This window comes from Mytilus trossulus, chromosome 11 (assembly GCF_036588685.1).
Source record: "Mytilus trossulus isolate FHL-02 chromosome 11, PNRI_Mtr1.1.1.hap1, whole genome shotgun sequence".
In the NCBI taxonomy this organism is placed as follows: Eukaryota; Metazoa; Mollusca; class Bivalvia; order Mytilida; family Mytilidae; genus Mytilus; species Mytilus trossulus.
In genome coordinates, this window is record NC_086383.1 from 2,432,090 (window position 1) to 2,451,229 (window position 19,140).

Genomic DNA, 19,140 nt, shown 5'->3' on the forward strand with positions numbered 1-19,140 from the left:
TGTTATTGTCTTGCTGATAGTTTTGCAACTGAAAGTTTCTCACACTCGACATATTATAGTTTTTAAGATATCAGGCAAAAATGAAAAAAGGTAAACTTTGTCATGCTAGAGGCAATGACTTCTATACGCGGTCGCCTAACAGTTTTGGCGTCAATGAGTCATTTCGAACATTAAGATTTTCTCTATTCATAGACAAAAAATGCATTTTTCCCCAATGATTTTGTATTTAGCCATGTCTTCCGTCTTGGTTGGCAGATTGGGTCATGGACATAATTTTTAAATTAAATAACACTTTGGCTACGTTTTGGTTAAATTTGATGCATTAGTTTTAAGGTAGAATTTTTGGATAAAAGTTAACACACGATGAACGACGGATGCCAAGTAATGAGAAAAGCTCAATTTACCCTTCGCGCCAGGTGTGCTAAAAGAGTTAAAATATATGAAGAAAAAAGAAAAAGCTCTAAAAGGTACCACAAGCAGGGAACCCTCATTCAAACCTACTTAAATATGTGTTTTATAGAATATAACTTGAATGAGAATGTTTATTGAATAGAAAATAGTGGACAAGAAATTAAAAAAAAATCAAAAAGAGAGGCAGAGCTACAATTTATAGAGAGAATAAAAGAAATGCACTTTCTTTTCTAACGTTTAGAAAAGTTTACCCTATCCTATTTATGTGTCGAATCGTTTGTGTCTCTTCGACTATAACTATGAACAAAAGAGTTTGTAACTATACAGTAAATTTGAAATTATAAAAAATAAACATTTCTTAGAGACCTTTTTAAACGCTATTATAAACTTAAGAGCTATTCAACAATTAAAAGCCGAATACATATTAGATAAACTTGTTAATGAACTTAAAACAAGCCTGGTGTAGATTATAATAGTTCTCGAGAGATTTATAATATTTAACTACTTTGGTCAGGTTAAGTGCGAATTCAATTCATTTTTTTGGAAACATTAGTGAATTTTAATTTTAGTTTACATTTACATATCAATTACCGACTTTATAATTCTATCAGACATTCTTTAAAAAAAATAATGTCCGTAGCCAATTGAGGAAATGTCTAAATTTTCAGTTAAACTTATCTCTAGTAGTACATGTAGCACATGCATGTATATTGTTTATTACGTATTTGAATTGACTAAGTATAGATTCGCAAGTACAGGTATTCAAATTGTCGACAAAAAATCACCATCTGAACAAAACTTTATCGTTTGCTCTTTGAGGAAGTTAGCTTGTCATGTTTTATACATTTGAATGCCTTAAACATGTTTGCCCATTGATCCCCAGTTTTCTTTTTAGAAATCTTTTCCATGTATCATTGCAGGCCATCTGTTAAAGTCTTATAAAATCGTTATTATTTTTTTTTTATAGTTTTTGAGAACTTAAACTTGTCAATTATAAAGCTATGAAAAATCAAAAGAGAACATTGCCCGCCAAAATTTCACATATCTCGAAAACAAGCACATTGACCGGTACCTTTATTACTTCCGTATCAATATATACTTGTGTTAACTTCCTTAAGTCAATTTTTCTCAAAGTTATAACTTTAATTTCATATCAACCTTTACCGATTTCAAATTTTTTTCTTGTTTCTTGTATGTTAAAAATTGCACGAAGAGACATGCATTGTAAGGTAACATTGTAACTTAAGGTAAAATGCTATCCCCGCTGTTTTCGAACGACTCGTTGTCTTTGATGGATGTCCGACACAATGGAAGGGTAACCTTCAATCTTTTATGTTATTAATGATATCACTCTAGAATTTTTTGACATTTTGTGTCTTGCAGATTACGTCATTTTATTGCTTTCGATGCATAGTCATATACGTCTATTTGCCTGTTCCGGTCCTGTTCCTACACGTCTATTTTGCTTCTCCGGTCCTGTCCATATACGTCTATTTTGCCTGTCCCATACCTGTACCTGTACGTCTATTTCGCCTGTCCCATGTCTGTACATGTACGTCTATTTTGCCTGTCCCATGCCTGTACCTGTACGTCTATTTTGCCTGTCCAGTGCCTGTTACTTTTCGTGTGTTTTTCTTGTCCCCGGTCTGTTCCTGTACGTCTATTTTGCCTGTCCCGTGTCCGTTCCTTTACGTTAGTTTTTGTTTATCCCGTGTCCGTTCATATACTACTATTATGTCAGTCCGGTTTTTTATATTTTTATACCTTTTTTTGCCTGTCCAATACCCGTTTCTTAACGCTTATTATGTTTGTCCCGTACCCGATCCTAGTAAACGTATAATTTTCCTATCCCTAACCCGTTCCTATGTATACGTCTATTTTACTTGTACCGTGCCTGTTCCTATGCGTCTATATAATTTATCCTGCAATCAGCCATCTAGTGTACAAAATACAGGTATACAAATAATTTGTTGCTTTCTTTGTACATGTGCGAATAAAGTCTCCTGTTATACCACTTCCATGTTGCGCACGGGGTAATGTGGATTTTTCTTTTTGCAACCATTTCACTTTTGGGGTCTTCTCCGCGATCCGCGTATAAACTGTCGATAGCATTGAAAAATTAGAGACAATGATTTACATTTGTCAACGAAAGTTTTAAGTGTTGGGTGTAAATTTCAGGATAAAAACAATATACGTACATTGTCGGAAAATATAAAATGTATTTGTACTTACTACGAAACAGGAGAAAAGCTTGTCATGTTTTGGAATTTTTGTTAGATTTTCTGAATCTCTGGTTTTATCCAATCAATTGAATGCCATGAAAATTTTTGTCCATTGACCCCCATTTTCCTTTTTATTAATCTTTAACATGTATAATATATAAGCCATCTGTAAAAGTCTTATTAACTCTGTTATTTTGTTACTGTTTTTAATAACTTTAACTTGTCAATAATAATGCTATATATGATTAGTCAAAAGATATCATTTTCCCACCAAAATTTCATTTGCTAATATCTGGAAAAAATTGACCTATCTTTTTGTTTGTTTTTGTGTTTCCTTTATTAATCCCCTAGCAATATATATACTAGTGTTATGAAAAGCTTGTCATTTTGAAACTGAGTAACGAATTCCTTAAATAGTGGTTTACATTTGTGTAGGGGTTGCAGTCTTTATCGTCTGTATTCTTAAAACAAAAATGCCATTTTTATTTTCTATTCTGTATCTTATCCTTTTTTTTATTCTTCCTTTAAAGGCCATTATTATTTTACTCACCCACACCCCTTTAGACATGGAGAAGATACAAAGTCATTTCTTAATCTTAACTGAAGTTTTACAAACAACATATTTGAGCTTTTGATTTTTCCAAACTTTCCGTTTTGAATTTCCCTTGGAATTCTGTATCTTTGCTATTTTTCTGTCAAGTAAATTGATACCTTGGTGTTTAGGTCTATACCAGAAGAAAAAACGGTACAAACGTATGATACAATTATTTTTTTTTACAATTATTGTAATGTGTCGGTAGTTTTTTTCGTGAAGTTTTTTTTTAGAACTAGAAATTTGGCGTAACAAGTTGATTTTGGTGTTTGTAAAAGGATGATCAGTGAAATTTTAAGATTATGAGAAACGATTTGTTTATTTTATAATGACGCTGTTGTAGAATGATTGGAATGTCGTGAAAATTCCTGATACGTTAAAATTTAAATGATATTTATTTAGATAAAATTCAACTTTTCGGTCAAAAATAGGAACATTTAAGAGAATATTTTGTATGAACTTGAATCTCCTGACTGCCTTTGAAAATAAAAATGTACGAATGAAAGTTTTGTTTTTTACGTAGTTTCGTCTTCAAATTAAACAGCGAAAATAAAAAACAAATAAATAAAATTATAGAACGAACTTATGTTATCAACTGTTAGATTTCGTCCAATTATGTTCCGAATCATATTCTTTAATAATAAAACATTTATCGTTTCCATAATTGAAGGTCAAGGTGAGGTTTACAGAATGGAGACGACTAGTAGATCAGTACTGAGGAAACGGGCCTAATAAAAAATAGAATAAAAAGGTAAAGAAGATTGCATCAAGGGTGGACAAATATAAAGAAAGGACTCAAAAATAAAGGCAACAGTAGTATACCGCTGTTCAAAACTCATAAATCCATGGACAAAAAACAAAATCGGGGTAACAAACTAAAACCGAGGGAAACGCATTAAATCTAAGAGGAGAACAACGACACAACACTGAAATATAACACACAGAGAAACGGACCAAGCATCAGACAAAATCCCACGAGAATAACAAATATATAACATTAAAACCAAATACATGAATTTGGGATAGGCAAGTACCGTGAAAAGTTACTGCAAAAGAATCAAAGGACACTCTGTCCAGACCCTCATAAATATCAGTCTTATTTATTCAGATTGTCTGTCCATTATACGTAAAACATTAAAGCAGCAATTTTGAAAGCATCAAATTATAATAATAGAAACATTTACGGATCTGATAACATTTGTCTGTAGTTGTTAAATTTGTACTTCACATGACATAAACTGTCGCTGTAAAATTAGGAGTTGACAAGGAAATTATAGTATGTGAATTTTTCAATTTAAGAACTTCGTTTAACACTTTGTTAGTGCTCAAAGGACACACAAAGTGCATACATAATACAGTTAAAGCACAATATGCAATAATTGATTGACTGGAAATGCAGAAAAGGGAAGCGACTTTTAAACTACATGTACCGTCGGTGATATAATTTGTTTGTTGTTAAATTTGAACTTTACATGACAGAAACTGTCGCTGTAAAATTAGCAGTTGACAAGGAAATAATAGTTTGTAATTTTTCAATTTAAAAGTTCGTTCAAAACTTTGTTAGTGCTCAAAGCAACACAATGTGTATAAATAATGCAGTTAGAACACAATATGCAATAATTGATTGACCGGAAATGCAGAAAGGGAAGCGATTTTGAAAGTACATGTACATTTGTACCCGTCGGTGACATAATTTGTATATTGTAAAATTTGTAGTTGACAAGGAAATTAAGGTTTGTTATCTTTCAACTAAAGAGTTCGTTAAACACTTTGCTTGTGCTCAAAGGCAACGAAAAGTGCACAAATAAGACAGTTAATGCACAATATTCAATAATAAGATGAACGGAAGTGCAGAAAGGGAAGCGATTTTTGAAATATATGCACCGTCGATGACGATCAAGCAATACAAATTGTCCATAACAAATTAAGGATTCTTTTTTACCATTACTGAAAAAAGGTCAATGAGACAAAACTAGTAGTCACCGGGGATCGAAGGATAAGGGTGTGAATACATGTAAGGGAATGGTATAAAGTACGAAGGTCAGAAAGTGCTTGTCATTCAGAAAGGGGTTATACAATTCTCCTACTCTTAAACTTTTGAATAATATTGTACTAAGCTCAAGGCTCAAAACGATCATTTGATTCCAAGTCAGGAATATGCAAGTACAATGTAAGTGGCCGCCGCTAGTTTATGTCTTGTCATATTTGTTTCGTTTGGAAAATTAGCATGTAATGAATTAGACCGTTAGTATTATTTCTTCACAATGTTCATGCAGTTTTTTAGGTGACTATAATAATATGGTATGGTGTTTTCTTCTTCTCATTCTTGAAGGTCTATGGTTACCCTAATTACTTCTACATTTAGACTCTGACGGATAGTTGTCTCATTGGCAACCATACCTCATCTTTTTGATTTTATATATGTCACGAATTGTTTTGTGTAATATAATTTTTTGTATTTTTTTTCCTTTTGTAAAGTTTGCTGTCACTTATTTTGTTTGAATCATCGGTTTATCGTTCTTTTTTTTTAAATTCTTTTCTCAAAGAAAGAGTCAGTATTTTCAAATTGTGTGTATTGCTTTTATATCATATAGGGATTTCTCGTGTGTTATTTTAATGTTTAGAGTTCTAATCAAAAAACAAAACCAGTTTTCTCACAATTTGAAATTGTTGGGTTTAATAGTATTGTTTAATGCACGGATATTCCGTTGGCGGTATTACGTGTAAGCCTATGGAGATGTGTTATATAAGACCAATGTTTGTGCAGTAAGTATCGAGGGGATCACAGTAACGTGTAAGCACCACATATTAGGGACTTATGTCAGTTATTACCTGGGTTAAAAGGGGGGCTGGTCAATATGTAGGGGGTCAAGTATTTTTCTGTTGGGGTTTCATTTTTTTTTTATATATAAATTTAAAATGGCGGAATTAATTATATCTCTAATGAAATATTTGTAAACTGTTGGACCTCAAAGTATATTCTACATATCATGTGTGTCAAAGGTAAGTGTTTTCGGCATGTTATAATTTTGTCATGTCTTAATTAAAGAGGGAGGGGGTCACACTTTTTAAAAATGTTTTAAGGGGGAATTAGGAAAATTTTATATATTTTATTTCAAAATGATCAGCGGTCACCCACCCCATCCCACCCCTCCCCCTTTTTTCCATCCACATTTTCCCAGGTAAAACAATGATAAGTCTCTTATGTCTATTTATTATTCATAGTAGTGTGTGCAGTTATTGATCCAGGATTTCGTAAATGCGGGATGCTGTGGCTAGAAAGTCAACAATTGGAGGGTTATTTGTAAAATGTTAATGCATTTATCATATATGCAGCCCCAAAAAGGGGGAACCGTTTGGTACACCACAAACAGCTAAATCCGACCGCTAATGTTGCAGAGTATATATGGTGTATAATTTGGCTTCACTTGTAAGTCTGATTCATTTTAGCCATTTGTTACATTTTGCAATCTTTAGCAGATGTTGCTTCTGCATACTGTATGTTATTGTTTATAATAATATTGTCTGTATGATATGCCCTCCTGGGGCCCTAATTTGGTAAATAAAAATATTCTATTGTATTCTATGCTATTCTATTCTAGGGCTTATCACAAAGACACACATTTATAATAAGCCAGCCAATCTTACTTAATGACTTGCTTCTTATTTTGCTTTGTATTTATTTTAGAAGTGTTTTAAATCAGGACAAATTAATGTGGAAAAATGTAAGGCTAAAACTGTAACACGGAAAGAAGATCATAGAACAGTATATTACTTATAACTGTATTTTTCCATTGGAATGCTAATCTTTGACCTTAAAAATCATCAAATAAATACATAGATATCCAATATTATCATCATCAGCCATTATCTAGAACATAAATCTTTATTTTAGGTCCCAGTTTATATATACAATTTAAATACCTTTGGTCGTCTGCTCAGGTCGTCTGTAAAATGTATATATATATATATATTCACAATTTTAATAGAAATATCTAGAAACACTTCCGTCAGTATTCGTCTAAGGTGAAAATCTAGTAAATAGTAAAAGTCATAATATAGGTCATGGTTCAACGTCAGTATTTAGAACATCATTTTTCATTTGTGTATAAATAGCTTCGTTATTCTATTGACGCTATTCATTTTTTATTAGCTTTGAGAAGATAGCACCATACATTCAAAATGCCTGCTAAATACAAATTGTCTTACTTTGCTGGTAGAGGAAGAGGCGAAGTTCTTCGTCTTTTATTTGCTGGAGCTGGTCAAGAGTTCGAAGATGAGAGACTGGCAGGCGATGCATGGGCAGCGCTTAAACCAAGTAAGATTTTATATCTTTCATAGTGTGTGTATATATAATACATGTAGCCTATACTAAATGTTCGTTCCTTTTTCTTAATTACTATAATTAAAGTAAGTTTACGTAATTTTTTTATGTCAATGTTTTACCAAATACCATTTCATACACTTTCTAAGATCTTCTAAATACAAGGAAGCAGGGGCGGATCCAGCCATTTGAAAAAAAGAGGGTCCAACCCAGGATAAAGGGTGGGGGGTCCAACTATATGTCCCCATTCAAATGCGTTGATTGTCTAAAAAAGTGGGGTTCAAACACGCCTCACCCTTTTCGGTTATCTCACTGGAAAGAAGTGCTAGAAGAGGCAAGGGAGTACCAGTCCTTTTTAAAGGAGGTTTCAACCATACTGTATGTCCAAATTAAGAAACATACATCCACAAAAAAGGGGGTTCTGACTTCTGGAACCCCCCTTCGATTCGCCACTGGGGAGGGTGGCAGGCAGAAGTTATTTTGCGGTGGGATTTTTTAACTTTCATCTGTTTCTTCATTTTCTGATACATATTTGTTCATCGGGCTAGTCTGGCTATGACCAAAAAAAATACATGTGTTTCCGCTTACCCTACCAATCCTAATTTAAAGTGCCTACCCTAACACTGTTTATGCTATTTTGTAACAAGCACTGTTAAATTGAGACTGATTCCTTAATCAGTCAGGGGCATTACTTAAACAAGTAACAATAAAAATTACCTATACAAGTAATGTTGAAAACGAGGCTAATTTAAATATAACTTAGATAAGTTATTTTTCTGAATTTTATTTTTATAGGTGTCCAAGAATGCAGATTTTACTAGCTTTAAATAATTTTCACAGTTATCTGGTTATTTTCCCCTTGATATATAAAAACCAATTCTTCAGAAACACTAATTAACTTTCCGACGCACTTATCTTTCATACGGACGCTTCTGGGTCAAAGATTGGTCTCTTGGGACTATTAAATTATCATTTTCCTCTAAAATCTTGAAGGTAGACTGATATAAATAGATAGATACTTGTAAATAAATTAAGACCCGAAGTTATTTATAATTTGTAACCTAAATCAATTACATATGTGCCTTAGATAAGTGTAATTGCTATTTTTTTCAAAAATGTTTAAAATAACTTATTCAAGTAATCTTTTTGTCATTATTTTCAAAGTAACCCTTCATCTCTATACTCCTCTCAAATCTGATAAATTCTTTATTTTATGATATAAAATGTTGATTAAAATCATGAAAACTACAATTAGTCTATTTTTCTATTGAAAATTAAAATAACTCTAATAAGTAATTTTATTATATTTAAAATAAAAAATTACTTATATAAGTAATTAAAAAAAAATAACTTGTTTAAGTAACGCCCCTGACTGTTAATAGTAACCATCTGAAAAATGTGTGTAAAATAAATTGATATTGCCTACCTACTTACCCACCGTTCGCGAAAACACATGTATCATTTATGTTTTGTCCTATTGCACTAACATGTATTTCTTTTTTTGTATACATGTTTTTTCTTGAATTTTGAATTTTCATCAACGCAACTAGACCACGATATTAATTTTCAAAACCTCCCCCCCCCCCCCCCCCCCCACACGCAGGTGTAGTAAAAATTGAAAAACAAGTACCAGTAAACTTAAACAAATGGAATGCAAAAAAAAACTGTGTATGACTTTTTATTATGATTTAAAACAAATTCAAAAGGTGCGAAAATTGAAGGTTTTTCAAACTGGTACGTGTATGCAAAATTCAAGGTTACAGAACGTCGATAAAATTTGAAAGCCTGATATGAATATTGATCACGTTTTACCGATCAATTAAATTCCTTGCTTTGCTTAGACGTAAAACAAACATTAAAACCATAGACCTACAGTTTATCTATGGATCGCCATTGGTGTCGGTATACAAAAATCAATGAGGATCATAAAAAGGAATCAGAATAATATATTTTTAAATTAATTTATACTGCAATGTATAAGACAGATAAGCTAGATATATGCCATTACCTATTAAGGGCCCACAAGCGGCAAATAGAGAATACAAGTATAAGGGAAAAGAACATTTTGTATAATAATGTTAGAATGTAATTGTTAAAAAATGATATACAAATTCGGACAATAGAAGTAAACTTTTTGCTCCAGTTTAATAAAATATTTCTCCCAACAGCTGATTAATTAGGTCATAATTTTAATAATGCTTTAAAAGTCAATAGAAAGGTAATGTGAATGAATTGACCCTGACTTGAACTTGTCTGGTGCTCTATTCGCTATAATTCAAAACAACGTAAGTGGTTTCTTTTTTATATTTATATTTATATTTCTAAACATTATTTAGATATGAATTGATTTCATCTTGGTCAAGGTTTTCTTTAACTTTGTATACAATGTACATTTTTGTTAGATTGTGAAACACATATTTACACGAGAGATTAATTTCAGGTCTTTTAAACTTGTAAAAATCATCTTTTTATTTATAACTTTAATTGTTTTAGTCTGCACAATTTTAAATATAAAAAACTGATGTAATTGATTACTTGGATTTTTTTTGGGGGGAGGGGATTTTTGTTAAGGTTTGCAATTTTGTATCCTCATTCGGATTTTAACTATATACACTGGTAATCCATTACTGATTTTTTTTACGTCAATCAGAGCACATGGTGGTCAAGGCAGGTCAAAGTGTGCGTTAAGTTAGCGCATTAAAAATCCGTTTTCAATACTTTTAAATGAAGAGGTATCGATTAAAAAAAGGGGAGGGGGCGGGGGGGGGGGGTGAATTTGTTCGTTCTCTTTTCTTTTTTTTTTTAATTTTCAATATTGAAAGGAGATGCTAAATAAGAGACAGTTTGAAATAATACCAATTGCTTCCCCCTAGAATAATCACCGTTTCAGATCTTAAAAAATTGAGTACTTAGGTATTTTATTATTTTAAAAACGGGCTAAGGAAGATATTCCTACTAATTTATGGACACGACGAAATTCAATACTTAGCTATGCACGTAATTCATTCAAATTAAACAAAAGGTTATTCACATATATATATGCTATCATGGTCATTGTACAAATATATGAGATTAAGTGATTTACCGATGTTCCCATATTTCAACTTTAAATTTGAATAACAAACTGAAAAGGTGTTTAAGTTAAAAATAATAAAACAAATAACAACGATACCTATACAATGCATGTAGATGTGCATGTGCAAAACTAAAATAAAAATAAATACTGATCTCCAAGTAAATTCATAGCGGAAAGATATGGCAAAATTAAATGATAAAAAACAAATCAAACGAATGAACAACAACTGTCATATTCCTGACTTGGAACAGGCATTTTCAAATGTAGAAAAAGCTGGTTTGAACCTGGTGTGAGAGTGCTAAACCTCTCACTTGTATGGCAATGGCATCAAATTCGTATTCACTTTTTGTGTTTACAAAGACATTTGTTTATGCGTCTGACTTAGGGAGGAAATTACCGCTTGGAATGAATCAGATAATAAGACAAACCATACCAAAATGACTTATAAAATAAAAACTAGAGGTCACCGTAATGCCTTCATCAAAGAAAAAATCATGCAGCTTAGGAAGCCATAAAAAGGTCATGAAATGACAAATGTAAAACGATCAAAAAGATTTTATGTATACAACAATAAACGAATAACAAATATTATTAACAGCAACAAAATATAATCATCGATATTACAGCCGATTGCATTAAGTGTGTAGGCAAGGCTTGTATCTTTTGTTAGCTTGCTTGCAAGCTGAACAGTGAAGTCTGTTTTAAGTTTGGAAAACTGCCTTCCTTTAAGAGTAGACTAGTTCGACATATTACTAATCTATCTGTCTGTAGGACTATGCTATTTCGAAAGGAGGGCAGTATACCTTACCTAATAGTGACATCACTGTTCAGTTAGAAAGCAAGCTTAACAAAGATATTACCTTTGTCACCACTCTCAATGAAATCGGCAGAAATGCTCCTGATTTGGAAGAAGCAAAAACGGATATGGCTTGATGAAACAAGTGTGCTGGCATCAAATCCTACCCCTTCCCTGGGACGGTGGTATAACTTTATATTAACTGAAGTACTAACTATTAATAACTTTATGATTTATTTCAGAAACACCATATGGTCAGATGCCTTTATTAACGGTAGATAATAAAACCATGATCAACCAGACCGGTGCTATTGCACGGTTCATTGCCCGTGAATTTGGTAAGTTTAACCTGTTTATGTACTTTTGCAATACTTATTGTCAATAGCTTAAAAACAACTTAGTTATATGAATTTGAATATAATTATTTGGAAATCAGGTATGTAAATAAACATCTTATATGTTCTTCAATATTTTCGTTCTTACTATACAGTAAGTATCATGATTCTTTTTTGAATTTAAAGCTGTTTGCATTAAGTGTGTAGGTAAAAGTAACATCCTCAGCTTCCAAGCTAGCTACACAAAAGATAATACTTTTACATCGGTACCTTCACACTCCATGTAGTCAGCTGTAATTCTACAAGTCATCAACTGTAACCTGTGTATATTGAGTTACTTAGTTATTGTCTTCACTTGTTTTTGTTTTTGAAATATATCACAAACTGTACAGTTTAGATGGTAATAACATATTGAATTAAATTGATTTGTGATAACTTCGCGGGAACATGGCCAAAAAGTTTACATCCACAGCTTATGAATACGTTAGTCGAGTTAGAAAAAAAGTTCTCAGTGATACCGGTATATGATTGACCATCTACAATAATTTAAATGTCATTGGTTAGTTAGAATGTCTGTCATTATACTTCGATAGACCAATACTTCGGTTAACCTAACATAAGATTGATCAGGAGTTCGACTGCAACCTTTGGGAGTAGTTTTGAAGTTGTCCATTAATTCTGAGTCATACTGATGAAAAAAGGCTCAATTTTATTTTAACCTATCAGCAGTTAAAAGGATTTTTTTCTAGACGGATATACACATAGAACGAGGGTAGAATATTTTTAAACATGATATAAAAAAAACTATAAGAACCAACAGATAAACCGTCTCAGTTCTCTTGTTTGGTGAAATCTTCCTTGTCTCGCGTGCTGGAACACGGCTTGAGCAGATCAAAGACTTGAACATTGTTAATTATTGCTTCTCCATCAAATATGTGACATTTAGGAGTAAGTTAAAAGACTGGTCTACTGGTTCGGAGGGAGAATGATGTATGTTGGTAGGGGATTATGTCCTCATGTGGACTGTACGTTAAAAGTACGACTCAACGTGTCGTGTTCGTTTAAATGTGCATTTGAACAGGTGTAAAAAAAAATAATGAAATGGATATCAAGATTTTCTGCAAATGAACAAAATTTAATTATCGTCCAGCTTTGATTTTAAACTCCTTTGGGCAGAAAGATCATATAAGGAATTGGTATACATTCTTTACCACTTATGCTGTAGATAATTTAAATTTAATTTAATTAATTTTAACAGGACTGTATGGTACCAATAACTTGGAAAGTTCCAAGTGTGACGTCATCTTTGAGACCTACAACGACGTGTTCACGGAAATGGTCAAAGGTTTTTTTGAAAAAGATGAAGCAAAAAAGGTTCGTTTTTATCTGAATAACAAGGGTAATAATACTAATAATTCTAGTTCTATATAATTGTCATAAAAGTTAACAAGATATTTACGAAGCTATATTCCAAAAGATTACATTAAAACACTGAGTCAACAAAAAAAGATAGACCTCCGGTCCATTTTAAATTTTAAGAATAACCCCATACCTAGACCTCGTGAGAGTGAATGGTATTTACATAACACCGGGAACTTACAATGTAGTACCGGAAACCAGGATAGAATAACGATTTCATACAGAAATGTTATCAATGACTCAAGAGTTGCAAGAACTTGTAAGAAATAAAGGAAGATATACAAGATATACCATTAATTTGTGTGAATTAAATCCAGTGGCAAATATTTCATTTATGTCAGGAAGAGAAAAAAAGAAATATTCATTCGCAATAAGCTGAAAAACATGCATAAAGACGACAGGACGCGTGAGAAATCGATACACTTCATTCAATAGGAACTCATTGGCACTTATACCACATCTAGATGCAGAATCTGTGAATAAAAACTAATTTTAGTTTTTTTGTTTTGTTTTTTATTAGGCTGAAAATGGTAAAAAATTTAATACAGAAGTTTTACCAAAATTTTTCGCATTTATGGCCAAGTTATTGAAAGAAAATGGTGGAAAATGGCTCGTAGGATCTAAGGTAACATAAATCACTTTTTATGGAGAAATATCAAGAAATATATTACTGTTATATGAATGTTGATAATTACACAATTAAAGAATAGAAATGGGAAACAGGGTATGTGTCAAAGAAACAACAAATCAAAAGAACAGAAAACACCACAAGGCCACCAATTAGTCTTCAACGCACCGAGGAAAATTCTACACACAGCGGGTTTTAGATGGCCCCCTGAACAACGATCTATAATTGTTTAGCAAAATGAACGGCACATTAATTCAAAAACATACAAATGAACCAAGTAAAAGATCAAAACACAAGACTAAAAAAATGTAGTGATTTCCTCAAAAATGCGACTGGATTAATGTTGAAATTGGCGAAAAACAAACTCACTGGAACAAGCTTATATATTATACATAATTATATAGGCAAATCGTACTGTTGTTTTTTAAGGTACATTCGTATTTTATTTCCCCCTTTTATATACGTCAGTCACTGGTGAGTGCACGCGAATCTGGAGTATATATACACATGCAATTTTAATGCTAGTGTCTATACATTTATTTCACCCGTGTACGGTGACAAAGGGGATATTCAATTATACAAATAAAGATTATACTGCACATGGTGTTTTTTAATTGAGAAAAGCAGTGAACGCTTTGATCTAGTGACAGTTTGTATTTAAGGAAAGTTTTACAAAATTGATCATGGAAAATGGAAAATGATGTGATCCTCTTATTGTTTTATCTTTGTAGCTTTCACTTGCAGACGTTGCTTTCTTTGACATGGTTGATAAAATAACCGATAGTAAAGGTATGGGAGCAGATTTATACAAAGACTTTGCCGAAATCAAAACGTTTTACGAAAACGTGCAGAAATTGCCGAACATGAAAAAATATTTAGAGAAGCGACAACCATCTGACTTTTAAATGCAGCATTACTCATCATCTTCATTGTATATGTGCATATATGTATTTTGTATGTGTATTTAAACCAAAACATGGTTCAGGAACAAAAACGGACTAATTTATGCGATCAAATTGAAGGGGACCTTTACATTGGATTGACTAGATTACAGTGCGTTCTTTTTGTACTTATTTATTTAAAGAAATGGGGTACTCTTTATATTGTTTTACATTTATAAAAAGTTCACTTTATTCTTTTTTATTTTATAGTTATTGAAATGTTTTCTCTCTTTCTGTTTACAAATTGCAATTTATTGAATTAAAAAAAATCTATGACGAAACTGTATTATTAAATTGTTTTTATCAATTGAAGCACATTGTAGTGCGAGTTTTTGCACACAAAAATACACACACGTTAGTTTAAACATATTTATTTATAGTGGATTGGGAAACAAGTTTTGCAACTTATATTAATCCCTTTCCACTTTGCAGGTGCGAGTGCTGCCTTGTAGCGGCATTAGCCTACTCCTTTTTCGAAATCTTCAAGGGTGTCTTTGACGTGCAAGAGATATGGCTTTCTCTTAACACGGGTCAGCCATTTATCGTCCCCTTCCGACGGACTATCATCGTTCACACATATACACACGTTCACACATATACATGTAGCTCGTCTGACAAGTTTGTCTCCCTAAAGATAATATGACCTATAGATCAATGTTCACGAAAAACAAGATTCTTCTTTTCAATAAAATTAGATATATTTAAGCAAATATAGCGTAAACAACTTTTCGATGTATAACGTTCAGGTATAAAAGATGCCCAGTGTATGGTCGCCAACAGAGTCCAAATGACATATAAATACCAGATATATATAGGTTACCGTAAAGCCTTCAACATTTGATCACAACCCATATCGCATAGCAAGAAATAATGCCCCAACATGGAAAGTGACAACAATTCAAATGAGAAAACTGACCGCCTGATTTATGAACAATACAATAAACGAAATACAAAAATGAAATAAGAAGATTTGGTATGATTGCCAATGAGACAATTCCCCACCAGAGTCAAAATGACAAAGAAGTATTCAAATATAGGCCAATATAATAAAATTAACGGTACCAATTTTCTAGCACCAGATGCGCATTTCAACAATAAATGTCTCTTCAGCGATGCTCGTGGCCAAAATATTTGAAATCCAAAGCTTATATAAAAGAGCTATAATCCAAAAGGTCCAAAAAGTATAGCCAAATCCGTGAAAGGAATCAGAGCTTTGCATGAGGGAGATACATTCCTTAATTTATAATAATTTCTTATATTTTGTAACAGCAAATTTTAACAACACAAAAAAATCCGTATTTTCATGCCAGTACCGAATTACTGGCTCAACACACAGCCTTCAGCAATGATCAAAACCCATATCGCATAACAAGCTATCCAGCGTCCCGACATGACAAAGTGAATGAAAACAATCCAAACGAAAAAAAAACTAACCGCCTGATGAACGGAGAATAAAAAAAAAAAAAAAAAAAATGAGGTATGATTACTGATGAGACAACTCTCAAGAAAAGACCAAATGACATAGAAGTTCACACTTTTAGATCACCTCACAGTCTTCAACAATGAACACAACTAATATCACATAGCCAAATATGGAGTGCACCGAAATTGGAAAATAAAAACAACGCTAAAACTAACCACCTGATATAAGAGCAACATAATAAACGAAATACAGTATGAAAAATAAGATGATTTGGTATGATTGTCGTACTTGACTTTCAGCCTATGTCGTCTGGACTTTAGCTGGCCTGGTAAAAACGAAGAATTCCAAAATAACTATATTTTATTACAACTGAGATCTCATGGCAACTGTATAATACAATTTCAAATAAATGCATACAATATATTTCACAATATTTATAGTTCATCATACGTAGATAATGTCCAGCTGTAATATATTAAATGTTTCTTGCTATTACGTAATACGCAAATATTTCTGTTCTGGAGATAAATCCTGCATCGGTACGATTTCAATATACATATAACAACAAATATTTTCTTTGTGTTCTGTTGCGTTGTCAAGGTAAATCAAAGTGACAAACAAAGATTTCTCTAAACTTCGTTGAATATTAAATATAACCAAATAACAGAATTAAACTTTACTACGAATAAATTATGTGTCGAATTCACAAATCTCCTGTAAACAAATATGCATGTAATAATGAAAATTAATGAAATAAATAACATTTACGGAATTTATGTTTACTGTATATTTCACTTAAAAAATCATCTATTTAATCGTAATGTAATAAACTAAAAACGCTAATTTTAAATAAATAGAACAAAATAAATAAAACTTAATCAAAAGTAAATGTGAAATGTAATTTTCATAAAAAGAATGCTTTAAAATATTAAATATGAATTACCTGGTAAAAACGAAGAATTCCAAAATAACTATATTTTATTACAACTGAGATCTCATGGCAACTGACGAATAGCCCAAACCACAAGCTTAAAAAGGTCGTTGCTCACGTGCTTAGAGATCCCAGGTTTCCTTCGTTTTACCAATGAAAATTCCCGTTACAAAATTTCATAACTGACCACAACATTTTAATTGGTCACTCAATTTTGTCTTGTCAACCAAGCTGGCACTTTAATCTAAATTATTGATTTTCGTATACCTATGTTGCGACAACCTATGTAATTTTGACAATAGGCCTAATTGCCTACACTCTTTCTTTTATTCAAAATATAGCATGTATAATTAATGAATGAATAATTATCAATATTTGTCAAACCTCTGTAAAATCTATTTTCTTCTTAATTGTCCATTTTTTACAAATTCATTTTGAGAATAAAAAATAAAATACTTAATAAAAGAAAGCTTGCAAAGCTGTTATATTTCCTATTTTGCAAATTCGGAATTTCAAAATATATCTATAACATCTCCCCTCTGCCTTAATTGGCTTTGACCCCAAAGCCACATAACATCAACTACAAATATAAACATATAAGATTAGAAAATCATGTTAATCAATTCTATATACACTCATTAAACATATATACATTGTCACAAATAAAATGTTCTATAGTTTTCTGCTATTGTTGTGTAAGGTAGTATGCCCATTGAGCCACATTAATAGGTGCTGAATAAATGCCATTTAGTTCGAGAAAAAATATGTGAGTTTGCTGAATTCAAGCCAATATATATAAGATATTCTAAAAACTCATACTCTGCAGATTATAGACATGTATTACGTGAAATCTGACAATTTGACAATTTACTAAGTTTTGTAAATACAATGATATAAATACAGTGTGGTTTAATAGTAAAATAGGATGGACACAGAGGCAGAATAAGGACTGGTACTGTAACACATGTACTATCCACGGAATTTTTGTGATAACAAATTTGAATTTGGTTCTACATGTGGTTTGCTAGAAAAAAAAATATCAACTAAACTTAACCAAAATAAAATAGTCAGTTGAATATTAGCGTTGTTTTCATAAACTTGCTCAAAATTATAGAACCAATGTCTCGGAAGGAAAAGCCGTCGCGGCTTGCAAAAATAAAAGAAGGTACAAACGCACGTGTTGCTCTCTTTTGCACTGTAAAATAACAAGTGTTGCAGTAAATAATCTTGCTTTTGAACCACAAAAATAAAAGAAAATTATCATATTATATACAAATGAATTAAAAAAACGTATGAATCAACATTAGTCATGACTCTGCCAGAAATCGCCTTTAAATTGTAGCCAACAAAAGACACAAATCAATACTTAAATTTAACAATATTTATTATACAAAAGTTTACAAAAGGTATTATACAAATATTACTGTTAACTTAACTGTCAATATATGAGTCCAATCTTTTATCTGTATCCGGAAATCTTTCGGAATCCAATCTGAATATCATGTTCACTACTAAGGTCACAATCTAGTATGATGTTGTTTGTAGAATAAAAGTGTCAATCCAAGTGCTGTGAATACTAATGTCTATCACTGTCTATGTCCAAGTTTAATTATGAGAGTTTAACTTTAGTGTCTGTATATATAGTGTTGTCATGGAAAGTTCTAGAACACTCTATAATGGAACATTGTGGAAAATCCTGGAAAGTTACAACGGAAGTTTCTGGAATAACGTAGAAGTTTAAATTACGCATCTTTTATAAGGATCATTCTAGAAAGTTCCAATCATTCTGTGATTGTTCCAGTGATTCCTAAACTGCACAGTTATATAATAATTTGGTAAACAACTATCAGGCCATTCAACACAAATTAGGCCAACATAAATAAACATAATCATTACAATATCATAACACCTCCCCCCTTAAAAGAAGTTTTAGTGTAACAAAAACTTATCATGAATTATTATAATATGAACAAAAATACATAATATATACAAAGTGATTTAATAAGCTCTAGATAAAGCATCAGCTATTACATTATCTTTAC

The 19,140-nt window shown here is 31.8% G+C and overlaps 1 protein-coding gene and 1 long non-coding RNA gene across 3 annotated transcripts; one reads left to right on the forward strand and one right to left on the reverse strand.

Annotated features, from left to right (window-relative positions):
• The first annotated feature begins 5,905 nt into the window (after positions 1 to 5,905).
• Positions 5,906 to 15,025, forward strand: LOC134690636 (glutathione S-transferase 1-like). 2 transcript variants are annotated; one of them, XM_063550613.1, is made up of 6 exons: positions 5,906 to 6,019; positions 7,379 to 7,543; positions 11,664 to 11,759; positions 13,015 to 13,130; positions 13,696 to 13,800; positions 14,535 to 15,025. In XM_063550613.1, exons 2-6 carry the CDS (start codon positions 7,408 to 7,410, stop codon positions 14,706 to 14,708), a joined length of 627 nt encoding a protein of 208 aa, XP_063406683.1. In that variant the 5' UTR covers positions 5,906 to 6,019; positions 7,379 to 7,407; the 3' UTR covers positions 14,709 to 15,025. The 2 variants fall into 2 exon arrangements, with proteins under 2 accessions (XP_063406683.1, XP_063406684.1); XM_063550614.1 differs by having other exon boundaries at positions 5,926 to 5,991.
• A 1,484-nt stretch (positions 15,026 to 16,509) lies between these two features.
• Positions 16,510 to 17,217, reverse strand: LOC134691663 (uncharacterized). The gene is made up of 2 exons (XR_010102173.1): positions 17,111 to 17,217; positions 16,510 to 16,881 (listed from the first exon to the last, which is right to left on the reverse strand). It is a non-coding gene; the product is annotated as an uncharacterized LOC134691663 (long non-coding RNA).
• Positions 17,218 to 19,140: the final 1,923 nt, after the last annotated feature.